Source organism: Pteropus alecto, unplaced genomic scaffold (assembly GCF_000325575.1).
Source record: "Pteropus alecto unplaced genomic scaffold, ASM32557v1 scaffold66, whole genome shotgun sequence".
NCBI lineage: Eukaryota > Metazoa > Chordata > Mammalia > Chiroptera > Pteropodidae > Pteropus > Pteropus alecto.
The window spans coordinates 1,036,088-1,054,039 of NW_006438869.1; the positions used below are offsets into that span (position 1 = coordinate 1,036,088).

Genomic DNA, 17,952 nt, shown 5'->3' on the forward strand with positions numbered 1-17,952 from the left:
GTCTTTGTACATAAGTATATAGGAAACAATTGATTTTAAAAGTAAGAGACTGGCAAAATGCCACACAATTTTATATACTGTAGACATCACACATATGAAATAAGGAAAAGACTTCTTTTCCCCAACTCTGATCCACCAAAGGTAGCAGTAGTTTCTTATGTACCCTTGCAGAATAAGTGCTTAGCTCTGTAAATTTATGCCTTGTTTCAGATTTTTCTGCTGAACATGGATTGGCAGGGAAGCTTCATTCCTTCTAGACTACACTACATATAGATTAGCCAAAGAAATTTAGCTGAAGATACAGAACGAGAGCAGGTGCAGCCTCTCTTTGACAGCTTTTCCTGGCCTCCAGTTCCCTAATAAGATGTGGATATGCCCATGACACAGTCTAAGCAGGGCTCAGGGCCTGCTAAACAGCTGGATGTTTGCCTTACACGTGTTTTATAGCTAGAGCTTAAAACACTGTTCTAGTTGACTTATAACAACAATCTTTGCCTTTTCATTTAGGGGAATATTTATACATACAGTGCTTTTGAACAAAACTCATTTAATCACATCAACATGTGGGGAGAAGACAGTCGATACTGTAAAAGATTTGTGATATTGTTTTTTAGATCAAATTCTATATTAGAGACATTTAGATTAAATGGTTTTAAATTAGAATTGGATTGTTGGTTGTACAGAAATGGGCTTTTAGGAATGTTGAGACATATGATTTAAATCTGATTCTGCTTGCTTTTCCTGATGAATATAAAGCCAGTGAAAAAACATGACCAGTGAAATAAGAAAATTGCTAACATGAGTTTCCAAATTTATGTACTATATAGATCACATGCTAAAGAACTTCATTAGTAAAATCAGACTTGGTAGCATCAGTAAAATAAAAGTTCAACGTGATATTTGCAAATTGTACATTTAACCTTTCCTTATTTTTAAAAAAGTTTTATTATGTACAGTTGCCAATACTCCCCAAATAGACTAACATAATAAACCTCCATATAACCAGCATTCAACAGATACAAGCATATGGCTGATAATTCTTTTGTCTTAACCCTTTCCTTCCCCTTCCACACTTCCGGATTATTTTAAAGCAAATCCCAGATATATCTTTTTATCCATGAATACTTAATGTAGTCTGAGAATTAACTTCTTAACAAAAAACACATAATCACAGTTCAACCGTCACACTACTTATTTTCTTTATTCTCCAAGTATTAAAATGACTATTAGTGTTATTGCTATTAAAATGATTACTGAATTCTGTTTATAATTTCTTTGCAATTCTTCTTAGGATATAGCCTACGAGGGATGTAGGATTGATCATGTTATTGTTTTAAAGTCTCTAAAATAATAATCTTCTGTGGTTGAGCTTACTATTCAGGTTCATTTGTTTGATTTATTTTTGACTGAGGGGTTGCTTTTTTTCCATTTCGATATAATTTTATTTTATAATTATGTAAAAGATTTCCGTGATTCTAAAACAAGGTGATTCAGATGTCTAACGTTCCCTTCTCTTTCCTTTTATAGAATCAGTGGAAGCTTGTGAAACCTCTGATAAAATAATGAAAAAATGTGTATATGTGTATTTCAAGAGAACCATAAATATTCTGATTTTTTTCCAAAGGTTCCATGAGCAAGTGTGTGTGTGTGTGTGTGTGTGTGTGTGTGTGTGTACACATACTATAGAACAGTGGTTCTCAAACTTTTTTGGTTTTGGGATCCCTTTATACTTTTAAAAACGTGAAGACTAAGAAGAGCTTTTTATTTTTCATGTAAGACACTTTAAAAATTGGAAATATTCTTTTTCATGAAATAATTATATACTCTAAACCCAAAATATTGGTGAGAAGAGTAGATTTGTTTTTTATTTACAAGTCTTTTAAACGTCTGGTTTAATGGGAGGCAGCTGGATTTTTTTCATCTGTGGGTACATTCAATCAGTTGTCTAGTGTAGCATCTGGAACTCTTTACTGTAACACTGGCAAGACAATGGGAGTAAAAGACAAAGTCTTAGTGTTACAACAAAAATAGTTTTGATCTTGCAGAGGCCTGGTGAGTCCCACTTTTGAGTTGGACTCTGTGTTAGGCAGAGCCAGGAGCGTGATTTAGGTTTGTTGTGTTTGCTTAGCTTTGAGTTTGTTGGTTTCTCATTCAGAAGGATGGAGTCTTCTGAGAATCTTTGTCTGCTCTTATTCAGGTGCGTTTTTCAGTCTCCCTAAGTGGAGCTCCTGGGTCTCCAATGTCCGCCCTCACCCTACCGCCAGCCCCCCTAATGGCAAGCAGGTGCTGCATGTCTTGCCACAACTCTATCGGGCCACGTAGGGTAAGGTCACCTTTGTGGGCAGCTGGTCCATGTGTCAGGAGAGCCCACCTAGTTATGGTTCACACCCACGTGGGTATCGATCGCAGTTTAAGGCCCTGCACCTTGCTGGCAGCAGTGTGCCGACAAGGGTTAATAATCTCTTTCCTACCCCAGTCTATTGCTGCATATGTGGTGGCCGGCAGGTTACTGTGTTTTTGGAGGGCTGTGCAGCAACTCTTACTTATGTGAGCACAGTATCTCCCACTGCTTCTCTCTGCATTGTGCCCTGACGACAGGACACCCATTGATATGCTGCCGCTGCTGCGCCCTACTTCCTACCTCTGCACCTGCCTGTGAGCTGGCTGGGGAGACAGGACGAGGTGGGACCGATTCACTGTCTGACCTCGTCTCACGCACATTTGCACTCAGTCAACCCAACCTGGTTGATCTTGCGGTAGCATGTGCGTGTCGCTAAAGTTAACCCCGGGCATCCAAACGCTTGGGCTGGTTGGGTGATGTTGCGAATGACTTTGATCGCATGTTCTGCTCCTATCTGGATAACCGTAGTAATTCTAGAACTAATCTATGTCCACGAGCACCAGCCTCTCTGGTGGTTCTAGATAACCTAGATCGATCGCGCGTCCCACAGCCTTGTCAACTAATTTAATGTGGAAGTCGTAGTGCCTTACGATGGCGGCTACGATGACATGGAATCCCCGTGATAAGAAATCCGGTATGGTTTCATAGAGCCTAATCGACTATTCCTACCAAGGAAGGCAGCAGACGCGCAAATTACCTACCCGCGACGGGAGAGAGCAGCGGTGAAAAGCAACACCGGACTCTTTCGAGATCCTATAATTGGAATGCGTCCACTTTTAAATCTTTTAAGGAGGATCCGTTGCACGGCAAATCTGGTGGCGGCAGCTGCGGTAATCCCGGCTTCAGTGCGCTGGGTATTGAATTCGTGCATTTGAAATGCTGTGCTTGGGTTTCTGGCGCGGGGCCACCGTAGGGGGGAGCCCTCGCGTCCCTTTCTTCTGCGCCTTCCTGGCTCCTAGCAGAGTTTCCCGCGCCGAAGTGTGCACTTGGAGAAAATCGAGAGTTCAGAGTAGGCGTGAGTTGCCTGAATACTGCCGCGGGCGGTCGTGGAATCGGGACCGTGGTTCTATTTTGTTCGTGTCGGAACTTTGCGGAGGCGGATCAGGCGCGGGGCTGGGGTGTTCGCGTTGCACCACTGGCGCGCAAAGTCCTAGACCGGTGCACGAAGGCCCAGAGTGAAAGCTTTTGGCCAGGAATGCTTTCATCAAGGATGAAGGTGAAAGTGGAATGTTTGAAGAGGTGCAGATCTCGTTTAGTTCTGACCATAACTGATGCAAAAACCGTTGCGTTATTACCGTGATCCGCGGGCAGCTTCCGGGAAACCAAAGCCCTTCCGGTGGTGGTAGTTGGAGGGTCTGGTTCCAAAATGAATACGATAGTGGAGTCCGGAGTCTGCGCTTCACTTGACTCAGTCCCGACAACCCCACCCCACTCCGGCACGGACAGGATTGGCGCATCGATAGCTCTTCCGCGGGTAGCGGTACCTGGCGTTTCGTTTGCGGAGTGATTTGTCTGGCTTATTGATAACCACGGGGTGTAGCGTGCTAACCGTTTAGGCCAGCCCGAGTGCTCAGTATTCCTCAACTTTGACAAGTGGCATTCAGCTGCTGGAGATTGAGCAGTCATAAATCTGTGACACCCTTAAATGTCCGGAGCCGCGTGCCACACGGTTGAGCGATTGTGTAGCCCGGTGTAGCGGATACCGGTCAAATCCGTTAGTGATGGGCTTGGACTGCAGTTGTTCCGCATCAAGGAGGAGTTCCCTGTAAGACAGTAGATCAAAGGGTTGAGTTAAGTCCTTGTGCCTTGTACACACTGTTCGTCGCCCCGCGGATTTCCTGCTTGATGTTGGCACTTGGTCTAAATAAAAGTTGCAATCAGCTTTCTGTAGGTGGACTTGCAGGAGAAGCATTAGCGAGTGAGCACGATGGATCTGTCAAGGTTCCTTCTCCGTGTGTATCGGGCCACCTGAGGCCACGGTGGCGGGGGGCGGGGGGGAACCCCAGGCTAGAAGGCTTGCAGATGTGCCCTGAGAGCCACTTGGGGCGGAGTTTGCGAGGGTTAGGGGTAACTGCTGCCCTCTAGCTGCAGACCCAGTAGCCCCGGGCTCCTGGATTTTCTGCTTACCGTGATCTCTGGCTCGCCTTTTCCTGGCCTGGTACCATCCTGGTCTTGGGGTGCCCTCCCTCGCAATTGCATGTGCACGTGTGTCTCCTAGAGTTAGGTAAAGCTAAAAGATGTCGGGTGCCCACTTATTGCTATTACTATGTTAAGTCCTTAGATGTGTTTTTGAAGAACGTAAACTGTTAGGACTGGACTTAGCTAGGACTTAAACTTTAAACTGTTAGGACACTGAGGGTGACGGGATTTTGCATATTTCTACTTAGCATTTGTTAGTCATGGAAGAGTGCAGTTTTAAATAAAAACTGTTCTTTTCAACTTTAATATACTTACAGAGCTCTTATATAAAGGAACAGTTAACCTTTTTATATACGAAGTTTTTTAGTTTATGGTTTATACTTGATTATCATCCTGATCAAATTTTTTAATTCCATGTAATGTTTTACCAAGTGATAGATTCTTGCTTTAACATGCAATAATTTAGTTTTTGGCGGTCTGTTATCTTTTTTTAAAAGTTATAACCAAACATAATTCAGTTTTTCTTTTTCATTAACAGACATATGTAGAGTGTGTCGGTCAGAAGGAACACCCGAGAAACCTCTTTATCATCCTTGTGTATGTACTGGCAGTATTAAGTTCATCCATCAAGAATGGTGAGTCATCCTTTTAGAAATTTTATGTCTGAGCTTCAGTTTCGTTATCTATATAAGGGGGGTTGTTTCAGTGAACTTTCTCTGTAATTATTTTTTTAATTTTTGTTGTGAAGATTTGGAAATACCCATATTCCATGTTACCATGCCATGTCATTTGGTATATTGTCTTCCAGGTGCTTGCGAGTATCATTTATTTATTAATACTATGGAGAGCTTATTTTGTTCTTTGGAAGTGTTAAGGTTTTCTAGTTTTGCTTGGCATGATAATAGCTTACATTATGAAATACTCTGTGCCAGGTAGTGCTCAGTGTTTTTACAAATCTTAACTCATTTAATCCTTACAGCGAAACTATGAGGTGAAGTTCTTCTTGTTGTTTTTATTATTAGATGAGGAAACTGAAGCATAGAAAATTAAGCAACTTGTCCTAGGTCACACAGCCAGTAAGTTAGAGACAGAACCAGGATTCAGACCTAGCCCCCAGGGTGCCACTGTTACCAGACCAGTATTAGAGCCGACGCTGATGTTTGAGAGTCTTCATATTCATTTAGCTTTGAGATTACAATTTAGATTAATCGAACCTTTTTAGTAGTAGGAATACATACTGTTTTTATCTTCGCTGCTATTTTGTATTTTTAGGAGGCATCTGTAATGAAAGGTTTGGAATATTCTAAATTCAAAATTGTCAAAATTGTAAAAGCTCTATGATATCTAAAGTTTTAATGAAACAGAACATTAGTGTTCAAACTTTAAAGTTTCCTTGTTATAAATACTGTACTTATGCGTGTATTTGTGATTGCAGCTTAGTTCAGTGGCTGAAACACAGTCGAAAAGAATACTGTGAATTATGCAAGCACAGATTTGCTTTCACACCAAGTAAGTTCATTAGAAATTTTCACTGCATTTTTGGTTTATAATTGGCCACATAGAGGTGTTTAACAAGTGTGAAATAAATATTTTCAACTTAGTTTGTCTTTGATAGTAATGGAAAGTATTGCTATAACCTTTTAGAAAATATTTTTCAAAAATATGTCAGTTTTTAACATACACATGTGTGAGAGATTGACTTAATTTGTGAGTTTTTTTTTTTTTTTTTAATTATGGGCAAGTTCAAATGTATGCAGAAGTATAACAGGCCCATATGCACATATCACTCAGTTTGACATTTTAACTCATGGCTTTTACATGCTATTGTACTCTGTTCCCCACTTCTCCATCCTTTTTAAAGCAAATTCCATTGTTTATAATTTCATCTCTATATATTTTAGTATGTATCTCTAAAGAGTAAGGATTCTTTAAAAAAAAAAGAAAACATAACTGTAGTAGCATTATTCACCCAGAAAAATTAATAATGATGCCTTCACCTTTATCAAATATAGTACTGTTCGAATTCGAGATATCTTTTGAGTTAAAATTGTGTAGGTTGGAATAATAATAAAGACAAAGTTTTAACTCACTTTTTAATTTTATTTTATTAAATTTACTGGGGGTGATATTTGTTAATAAAATTATTTAGGTTTCAAGTGTACAATTCTGTAATCCATCATCTGTATATTGCATTGTGTGTTCACCACCCAAATATCCTTCCATCACCATATATTTTACCCCCTTTATTTTTTTCTACCTTCCCCCACCCCCTTTGCCCTCCTCATAATCATCATACTGGCGTCTGTGTCTGTGTTAACTTACTTTTTAAAACGAGACTTTTTAAGCTCAATAGTTTTTATGCTCATGATAAATATTTTGCAGGTCTTTAAAATTTCAGTTATATTTTATAATTCCTGTACCGACTGATATTTAATGTTGTTCATTGTCGATAATTAGAGGACCATGCTGGCATATTATAAAGAATTTGAAATGTAATTTTTATTCTGAGATCCTAGTACATTGCCCTCCTTCCCCAGAGGTTATTTTGTATTTTAGAGCTTTTTTTAAGTATCTCAAGCTACTGAGTATAAATGCTGTAAGTTAGGATTAGTTTTATTTTGTTATTCTATGAAGAGTATAAATGATTAAAGTCATCATAATTTTACTTTTGGAGCTTTATATTCAAAATGTCAATTCTGTTATTTTGTAGTCTTTACTTTTTTCGTAGCTTAGTTTTATAGCAGACTGTAAGACTAAATAATTGAATATCTTCAAGAAGTTCGATTGGTTAGAAATATTAGAGTGAGCTTTTTTTACTTTGAGGCCAATAAAAGCTTGTGTTTATACATCTTAGTTTGCATTTGAAAGTCATATGCTGTTTTCTGTCTCTCAAAAACTACTGGTTTAATGACTTTTTCTTGTGTATCAAATAATCTCAAAGTAAGTGGTCTTTGAGATCACTTAATGTGGGTGTGTTGTAGAAGTTGCTATCTGTTAATTGTTTATTCCTTAATGTTTGTAGCTGGGAACAGTTTTGTGATAGTGCTCTCATAAAATTTAGACTTTGGTTTTAAAGTTTTCTACATCTTAATTCCTTGTTTTGGCCTCACTAGAGAAAGAGATGTTTATTCGTCTCCAGAGCTCTTTCAGAGATACCTGTGGTACAGCAGTTTTTCATTAGAACCATTTAAAAAGGAAATCTTTCTAAAACATGACAAAACCTCTTTCTCTGAGTGTCGAACCACATCTTGCAGAGGATTGGAAGACCTGAATTTACCATTTGGAATGTTAATTATTGTGCTGAAATGGGGAGAGGGAGCTGGTAGTTAATGAATGTCAGCGAACTATTGCTCCCAAGTAGAATGGCTCTACTGCAGATGGTTGGGCTCGTTGAGTGCTATGAGTGCTGTGTCGAGGCTTCTATATGGAGGGAAGGTTTGTCATCAGCTTCACCTTTTACTCTTATTTGCTTTATCTCATCTTTTATAATTTGGGAAACCAGATGGTTTTATTGTTTGAATGCTAAAATATGTGTAAATTAGCTTTGCATGAAGTTCATGGCTATGAGTGAGGGATGCGAATTCCCCGGAATCCTTTTTTCTGCTCAGACCCTCTTTTTGTTGGCTTCTACATTTCACATGTGGTTTGTTCTCATAAGTGACTTCTGGGTAAGTGTGGTATTATTATCATCAGTATTTGATTAACTTTTTTATAAGAAATATATTTAAGGATAATACAGATATTGAAAGATAGCTCTACTGCCTATTTTATATTTATGAATTAAGGTGTTTTTAAATCTTAATGAAGTTATATGTACGTTTTTTCCTCTAATAGTTTATTCTCCAGATATGCCTTCACGGCTTCCAATCCAAGACATATTTGCTGGACTGGTTACAAGTATTGGCACTGCAATACGATACTGGTTTCATTACACACTTGTGGCCTTCGCATGGTTGGGAGTTGTTCCTCTTACAGCATGTGAGTATTCATTTCTCTGTGGTTAGACTTATCTAAACATTGTTTAACTGTTTAATAATATACAGTAATGTATCACTTTTTTTGTTCAAATGATATTTAATTATTTGATATAATGTCATATGTTAGAAAAGCCTCACTTAGAAAACATTATTCACCTGAATTAAGAAGTATTTTTAACAGGTCAGTTTCTTGATTGAATGTGAGAAAGAAAAATACAGCATACAAAGATTAATAATGAAAGTTCATGAAAGAATTGAAAAAAGCAAAACCAAACTATAATTGGAAAGAATTTTAAGTTTTTCCCTTGGAGTATGTTAGAGCTTTCAAGGATTTCATAAGATGGATTCTTTGGAGATTTTTTCCCCCCCTTTTAAAAGTCACTCACGTGTCTAATCGTCCTGGATAATTGAGAGGCTTATCTTTCAAATACATAAGACTCTCAGGAAGGTTGTTATACTAACCCTTAGTTGATACCTTTTGGGTTCTTTGTTATTCTTAAAGACATGGAGAGGAGTATATGGTGCCAGAGTATATAGATAGATACAATTTTTTGGAATTAAATGCAAATAAGATTTTTGAATAAATATAATTCATAGCCTCATATCTCCTTAAAATAAACTTGATGATATATTAAAATGGAAATCTTGGGAGATACACCAAATTGCAGAATGGGTACTGAGAAGAGTGAATTAGTGAGCTAGAAGATTGAGCGGGCAGTTCTCTAGGACGTAAGTCAAATAGACAAGAAGTTACGAGTGTGAGGGAAAAATGGATGGAGGCTGCATTGAGGTTTTTCAGTATCTGTCTAGTAGGTAATTCCAGAAGGTAAAAGAGGTAATGGAGATAAGGAAATGATAGTCATCTTTTAGACTGAAAGAGAGAGAGTTGACCATGATAAAGGAAAGGCACTCACAAACCTCGGTGCATTCTAAAGTTTGTCAGTGCTGAGTAGGGTGACATATAGATGTTGTGCTTCTAGATTCTCTCTTGAAGTAATGAAAATCATGCCAGTGTCAGACTTAGAATTTTTTTTGCTGAAACTAGAAGACAGCAGAAACTTCAAATTGAATGCTTGAGGACAGAAACTTCAAAATTTGACAAACTTTTTTATGAGAACCTAAAATCATCTCATAAATTATTCTCAGATGGAAAGATAAAATACATTTCAAAAGATGCAAAGGCTTGGAAAGTTTATCACCTCAAACTATGAAAAAAGTGTTTGGGAATATACTTTACTAAAATGAGCACAAGGAATCAGAAAGGTGTGAGCTACAAAGAACAAGAAACAAGTGCTTCTTACAGCTAAATCACAGTTATTGTTAAACTACAATAATTAATAATGTTTAGACAATAGCCTAGAACTAAAATTCTAGTCAGTCTAAACATGGGAGAAATTGTGAAGGAAGCATAGAAATGAGAGCTTTTAAAGTTGTTTATTTGTGGGGAGATTATAGATGGCACTAGATGTAGATAGGAAAATACAGTGTAACTATGCATTAAAAGTATAGAAGTATGTTATACTCTGACCAAATAGAGTCCAGAACTAGATCCACACCTGCCTCGTTACCTGATTAACAACAGAGGTGCTGCCACTGTTCAGTGGAGGAAATGATTTTCTCAGCAAATGGTACAGCATAAACTGGCAGTTCATATGGAGAAAAATAAACTGTATCATTATCTCACAGCTCACACAAAAATTTATTCCAGATGGATTATAAGCTTGATATGTGAATATTAAAACCAAAAATCTTCTAAAAGAAAATATAGAATTACCATGGAACAGAATACTGATAAATTGGACTTAATTAAGATGAAAAACTGAAAAACTTTTATTCATGCTGAGGTATCTTTAAGAGAGAAAGGCATGCCACAGAGCGAGAGAAGATATTTGCAATACACATATCCAACAAAGGACTTATATCTAGATAACCCAGTTAAAAAGTGAACAGAAGATTTAAACAGCTGTTTCTGGAAAGAAGATTATCTAAATAGCTAATAAACACATGAAAAGATGCCCAGCATCATTGGTCATCAGGGAAATGCGCAAGAAAACGCTTCTACCTACTTAGCAGAGTGGCTAAAATTAAAAGACAAGACAATACCAAATGCGTCTTAGGGTTGGAACTTGCTTACATCGATGATGTGAATATGTAAGGTGTAACGACGTTGGAATACTGTTTGGTTGTACCTGCTAGTGCTGAATACTATAAACACCATATGATGCAGCTGTTCCAGTTCCGGGAATATAAGCTAATAGAATCATGAGCCCTGTGTCGACTAAAGGACACGTGTACAAGAATTATCATAGCAGCATTGCTAATAGTAAAATGGGAACCACCCAGATGCCTACCAGTAGTAATAGAATGGATGCTTCTTGTTTAGCCTTACAGCGGATACTACATAGCAGTGAAAAAAAGAGGTGACTATTGCAACATGGAATAAATAATATGGATGATTTTTACTTCTTTGAGAAAAGCTAGGCACAAACGAATATGGATTGTATGATTGCCTTTATGTGAAATTTAAAAATAGGCCAAATCGACTTACGGTAATAGCGATGAGAATAGTAGTTGCCTTTTGTCTGGGATAATGCACTGGGAAAGGGCTTGGGGAAGCCTTCCGGGGAGCTAGAAATGCTGAATATCTTGATCGGGGTGAATATATACATATATAAACATTTACCCAGACATACACTTAAGATTTATGTAAATTTTACCTTAGTAAAAAGTAGCAAAACAAAATTTAAATAAATAAGTAATTTATTTAAAAGAATAGAAATAAGATGATAAGTTCCTATTTTGGGGAGTGGGAGTAGGAAACAGTAAGTACAATTTGGAAAGTCCAACAAAAGACAGGAAAGACAGGAAAAGAGGGCAGAGAGAAGGAAGTAAAGGAGGGGGAAGGAAACGTTGCAACACGTGATCCATAAGGGTTTAGATTTCTTTGTTGCTTGATAGAGCCTCACAGTTGTGTACATTTAAGTGTTCCACAACAAGAAATAAGTACCAGGCAGCCTGGTTAATGTTAGAGGGAGTTAGCTAATGCTCACAAAATACAGGGACAGTGTTAATGAGCTGGATACATTCAAGATGAAAAGCTTTAAGTGGAGAAAAGCATTATATTTCATATCAATAAGATGTATAGTCCACTAAGGAAATGAAACTTAAGGACTTTTATGTACCAGAAAACAGTACTCAGAAATATGTAAAGCATTCCTAGTTACAGTGGAAGACTAACGCGTAATGTACTTCTCTGACAGCAGATCAAATAATCAAAGATTAAGTGAGGATTTAGAGGATTTAAGTAGCAGTTTACAAGCTTGATTTCTGTTTGACTTGTTTATACACAAACACAAAATCCAAATTATACCGCACAGTTCATGTTCTGTAACATTTTTTCTTGAAGTTAGCAATGCACCCTGTCTGTATTTTCATGCGAATACATGTTGAGCTGCCTTATTTGTCAGGGATGCGTACAGGGATGCCTGTCGTTATGAATCCATTTTCCTGTCTGCAAACGTGGTTCGTTGTCAGTTTTACTTTGTTAGAAGCATACTTGCCTTGAATATTATGTATGTATATATAAGTAATTTCTATTACAGAAAGTCTGTTCTTACTATTCCGTTTTGATTTGGCTTTTGAAAACAGCCATTGAAGTCACTGAAAATTTCTGATACAAGGCTATAGGGAATGCTTAAGCTAATATATAAGCTCTGGTTTGAAAGAAAGTTTCAGTTGTTTTCTTTTGGCCCCCATTTCCAAATCTATTCCTGCCTTTCCTAACTAAGAAGATAAGGAGATGATGGCTGTGCATTCACCCATACTTCATTTTCCTTTCATGGTCAAATGTAAGATTTTCTCATTTTGAGGACCCTTGAATCTGTGTTTTTAAACAGTGGTTGTTAATTTGCTATTTATGGCATTGGAGCATGTACTCTATTGAAAATGCCTCCTAATTTAAAAAATGTGTACCTCTAAAACATGAGCAGACTCAATGAATTTTAAAATTCTATGTTAAAAAAATTCTCCATTATTATAGTTTTGGAGCTATCTTTAGATTTCCTTTTCCTTTTCAAACATCTGTGCTCATTCAGTAAAAGCAACTGACTCTAGAGAGAATTTAAACTGTAAACATCTCTGTGTAACATTTACTGTTCACTGTCACTATTTTTATACTTGACCATTTAAAAAATTTTTTTGAGACTCAGCCCTGTAAAGTGTAAATGTTTATTTCAGTGGCTTCATGGTATTTTCACTATACCTCTGTAATCGAGCAGCCGTGTGAGTTCACGAGGGTTGTGACCGTGTGCCATCATGCCCTTTTTTCGGTAGGCCGCATCTACAAGTGCTTGTTTACTGGCTCCGTGAGCTCACTGCTGACACTGCCCCTCGACATGCTGTCCACGTGAGTATTGAGCCCCGTGACAGTGGAAGGCCACACCGTGTGGATGGGGCTCATTCTTTCCTCCTTCTGTTTAAGTTTATTGTAATTTGAAAAGTCCTTCTGTTCTGAGGACAAATAATTTATGTCTGTTATTCTAACAGTTACAGCTACAGCAGAAGTAGCTGACATATATAACTGATATTTGTTTTAAAACATACCTATCTTAAAAGCACTGTTTTGTAATGGTGGGGTGGCTAGTGTAAAGGCTGTTGTGCAGTGTGAGATATATGCTATTATGTTCATATGCTGGAGATCATTAACGTGTTTTTAACAACGTAGACATATAGACATTTGAATTCAAATTTATTTTTTAAATGTTTCTTGTGACTGTTAGAATACGGACTCCAAAAACTTGTATACTGCAGTTTTACTATATCTTAATTTGACATTAAGCATTGTAATTGAATTTTCTTGGCGGAAGACATATGTGTTTTATATATTATGTCAGAATTAGTAATGCTATGAACGAGTAACTATATCAAGATCATTCGAATAGTAAGCTTGCAAAAGATTGCATCTGTATTTGCTAAATCTTTTTCTGTGCCCAGCCTCCTTTAGGTTTGTGATCTCTACATCAGTAAAGGCAAAGAACAACACAAGACCCTCTTGTGAGCAGAAGCATTCAGAGTGTATTATCATCAAAATAAGCCAAATGGCAGTAGACAAGAGCAGGAGAGCATGTTATGTTTCTGATAGACCAGAGATCAAGGAGGAAGCCTCTGTCAATACTTTTAATCATGGTTGAAAATGCTTAGAAACATTAGATGTGTCTGCGACTTGCTTTTTCTACTTGCTGATTTTATCTTTTTTTTAATAGAACAGGCAAGTTATTTATGTCTGTTTCTTTGGCAGTATTATTTATAGATAAATAAAAGGTTCTGAACTTGAACCTTATTTACATTAGAATTGTTTTTTATTTTGATTACTTAAGAACAGGTTTGATTAAGTAATGTTTAGAAGTAGACAGGGCCTTGAAATTAGGGCACTAACGGCTGTGGCCATGACAGAAAGGAGAAGCAATAATTTGACACAGTTCAAAGTTTGGAAATGGTGTAAGACGATAATCCTTTGTATAAAAATATAGATCTTCTATGAAGTGGTGCAGTAGAAACAAATAGGACAGTGTTTCTGTTTCTGGGCATGAGATTCTTATCTCCGCCCTCCAGAACACAGTAAAGAAGCAAGAAAATCAGAATTAAATGGCTCAGCGGACATTCATTGAGTCTCATGTGGCCACATCAGTTACATTTGGGGCTACGAGAGTGAAGTCTCCCACGCTGACCCTTCTTCAGGTTTTTCATGGAGGAAAAAAGTCACTGCATTGTGACAGGATTTCCAGAGGCTACCGAGATTCTCGAGTTATCCTTGAATTATTCTGAAATTAGAGATAGACTAGGGGAGGACGAGCTGCTTCAGAGAAGGAAGGAACAGAGGTCCCCAGGGTTACAATGCTCCATGTATTTTCACGTATGGTTATAAAAGAACCATACTTTGTCTGAATTTGTTCGGAACTGATATAGTTTTGGTGTATTTGCAGTTAGCATCAAAATGTAATCTGCTTTTGAAGTGACAGATTTCTAAAGTATGTTATGGACTTCTCTGTCTTTCATGTCACATGCTGAATACCCCTCAGCCGGCCTTCCTTTCCGTTGACTTTCTGGAGGTGCTTTTCCACCTTTTTGATGTGCTGATTCTGTTCATTTGTATGGACTCAAATGTCAGCCAGCCAAGTTTGTTAAACGTGTGTGTAAAATAAGGACAAGGAAATTCTCAGTAAGGGTCAGACAGATTGTTCACTTTTAGTAAGTTACACACATACGTGACCTTTGTCTGATGTTTGGCTGTTTTTGTTTTTTGCTTACCACCTTCCTGTGTCTAAGCCATGTTCGAACACAGGCGATGAATAGCTAATTTCTCTGTAGTCCTGATGTTATTCTTTGCCTTCTAAAATATAATACGAATATATAAAACATATTTGGCCAGCTTATAATATAGAATTTCACCATCCTCAGAAATAATTCTTTTTGAGAAACTGATTTTCACCCAGAAAATGATGAGTTTTCTGGCTGTCCTTACTGAAATTTTAGTGTGAAATGAAGTGTTACCTTTGGTTTCTTAATTTTAGGTGTTCTTTGGAGTAATTCTGTATGATTTTTTCTTAATAGGGACAATTTATTGGCGGACTGTTTGCAGGGCTGCTTTGTGGTGACGTGCACACTGTGTGCGTTCATCAGCCTGGTGTGGTTGCGAGAGCAGATCGTCCACGGAGGGGCGCCGGTTTGGTTGGAGCACGCCGCTCCGCCCTTCAATGCTGCCGGCCACCACCAAAACGAGGTAACTCCCTCCGCCCCGGACTGATTGTATTTGGGCAGGACATGACAATTATCGTTACCCTCCAAGACCCAAACCCTTGACTCCTGTGTCCTTCACTGCAAAGCAGGACAGTGAAAAGGTTTAGGAGAAGATGAATGGAGATGTGGAAAATCAAAAGACTTTGCCTCTTAATTTTCTAGCAAGATTGGGCACGGTGTCAGGGGGTATGCGCAGATGCTCTTTCATTCCCTTTGCCTGGGTTAACGGCTTACCGCCGGCCTGGAAGTTAGGACGCAGACTTCCTGCACGTGCTTCTGCCATGCTGCGTCACATCGACGGAGGAGGCCGCCTGCCCTCTTCGTTCAGCAGTCCCTCTGTGTGTGAAGTGTCCCGCCTTTGCTGCCCCCAGTAGTAGGAACACTGCCAGAAGGAGAAAAATCGGAACACTGTCGATAAGTCTTGTGCAGTTTTATTTCTTCATGAGAGAAGACAGATGTGCTTTGGTGTGAGAGCATTTGCTAGAGGCATTAAGAAGAGAAGGAGGATATAATGAATGATTTTTAGTATTTTGCTCACTGAGAAATTATGGGGCCGAAAATATCAAAAATTAGCTAGTTTATAAAAACAATTCACACTTCATAAAATTTTATTATGAAAAAATTGTAAGATACTTAAAATGATAATCAACAACTTAATTTTTATTTAACGACCTGCATTTGTCAATGCGTAGATTGCACCATGCCTTTTTCTCTACAGAATTAAGAGTACAGCTTTTCCTTTGAAAACCACACACACATAAAAAGGGGGCTGTAAAGGATACTGTTCTTATTCAGCATGAATGTTTTCATCTCGTACCTCATATTTTGAAGCATTTAGTGCAGTTCTTTTAGAACCTTTATTCAGTCAACGGGAGTTGAGCGTTGTAATTAAACACAGCTCTGTCTTTGCTTGGTAAGGTCGCAGAACTAAGGAAGAGCCGGTGGGAAGTGCACGTGGGGACTGATGAAGTCTGTGGACTGGCTTAACTACCGCACAGAAATGAGATGTGTGTCTCTCGAATGTTTGACAACTGAGAATTGTTGTATATCTGTGTGTAAACAGATGTATAAATAAATATGTTTACATCCCTGAGGCGGTCATTAAAGATAGGAGATGTCTTATGAAGAAGGAATATGGAGTGATGCATTCATGAGAGCCATGTCTGTTAATCCATTTTCTCTAGTGCTTTAGGAAACGTTAATCCCTAAATTATACCGAGTGTGGATATACACACCATGAAGTGAGTTTATGTCTATACACCAAGTTGATCCAAAATCAGACACCTTTAGAAAAGATGACATTGAGAGGTGTTTTTTGGAATTTTGATAGAGTTCGTGTTTGATAGCTAATCTTCTTTTATTTTTATTTTTTATTTTGGTATTTTTTTTTTTAAGAAGAGAGAGCATGATTTGGAAATAGAGCGAAACTGAGACAAGTTAGCTAAATGTCTGGACGCTTCTGTCATTCTTAGGCTCCAGCGGGAGGAAATGGTGCTGAAAATGTTGCCCCTGAGCAGCCCGCTAACCCGCCAGCCGAGAATGCGGTGGTGGGGGAGAACCCCGAGGCCCAGGACGAGCAGGCGGAGGAGGAGGAGGAGGAGAACGAGGAGGAAGACGAGGCAGGCGGGGAGGACGCAGCCGACGCCAACAACGGGGCTCAGGGTAATGGCCGCTGGCCTGTCCTCCCCCTTCCTTCTGGCCACGAGTCCATTCCCAGCTTGCCTTGGGGAGAAAGACTGGAGTTTTAAAATTTAATGGGTTTAAAGTTCTATTTCTAACCTGTTTTTACTTTATTTTGGCAAATTTGTGTTTATGGCTACACATATGTGTACTTTTCTTTTTCTGTGAAGTAGGGCACATTTTTGTTTTAAAATCCTACTTTACACAGGAAATTTATAGGATGGGGACAGACCTATTTTAAACATGATCCCTTGGGTAGCTCAGAGTAAGTGATGTGTTTGAGCCGAGACTGAGGATGAGAAGAAGTGAGTTGTGTAATGGGAGCCAGGCGCCTTTGCCGGGAGAGGCGAGCGTAGAGGCTCTGAGGACGCGGCCTGCTGCTCCCCAGTGCCGGCCACCATTCCTGCCTCTCTGTCCAGTGCGGTAGCTCCTAACTGGTTCCACATAGTATCCGTATTGCTCTTCCGCCTTTAAAATCTCTCAGTGGTTTATCTCTGATACTAAAGGACAGAATAAAATCCAGCCTTCACATTCTAGTCGTATGTTCTGATCCCGTCTGCCTTTCATGTTACATCGTCTGCCTCCTCCTCACCCAGAGAGTTCTAGTCTCCTGGCTTCCTTCCTTTTCTCAAACCCTCCAGAGTCGTTCCGGATTCAGAGCTGCCGAATTCCTCTTTTTCACATAACCCTGTTTATTTCCTTTCTAGCACTTACCCAATCTAGAATCACCTTATTTATTGTACACGTCGTGTTTGTTTATATGTATTCTTATTTATTGTGTAACAAGCAAATATGAAAAAATTTTAAATGTTATTTAGCTTGTCAGCAATAGTTTACAAAACACTGAATTAAAAGAGTGCATTTTATTGTTCGTGGTTCAAGTTCTGTCAGTAATCTTCAAACCACAATTATATTTCCAGATGACATGAACTGGAATGCTCTAGAGTGGGATCGAGCTGC

The 17,952-nt window shown here is 38.5% G+C and overlaps 1 protein-coding gene across 1 annotated transcript in view; it reads left to right on the forward strand.

Annotated features, from left to right (window-relative positions):
* The first annotated feature begins 3,153 nt into the window (after positions 1-3,153).
* MARCH6 (membrane associated ring-CH-type finger 6) overlaps positions 3,154-17,952 on the forward strand; it is a 48,238-nt gene continuing 33,439 nt past the window's right edge. Inside the window, exons 1-8 of the mRNA XM_015592462.2 lie at positions 3,154-3,416; positions 5,079-5,175; positions 5,976-6,049; positions 8,375-8,518; positions 12,850-12,922; positions 15,127-15,295; positions 16,785-16,974; positions 17,913-17,950. Coding sequence (XP_015447948.1) covers positions 3,278-3,416; positions 5,079-5,175; positions 5,976-6,049; positions 8,375-8,518; positions 12,850-12,922; positions 15,127-15,295; positions 16,785-16,974; positions 17,913-17,950 — 924 coding nt within the window. The 5' untranslated portion in view covers positions 3,154-3,277. The remainder of the gene's footprint in view (positions 3,417-5,078; positions 5,176-5,975; positions 6,050-8,374; positions 8,519-12,849; positions 12,923-15,126; positions 15,296-16,784; positions 16,975-17,912; positions 17,951-17,952) is intronic.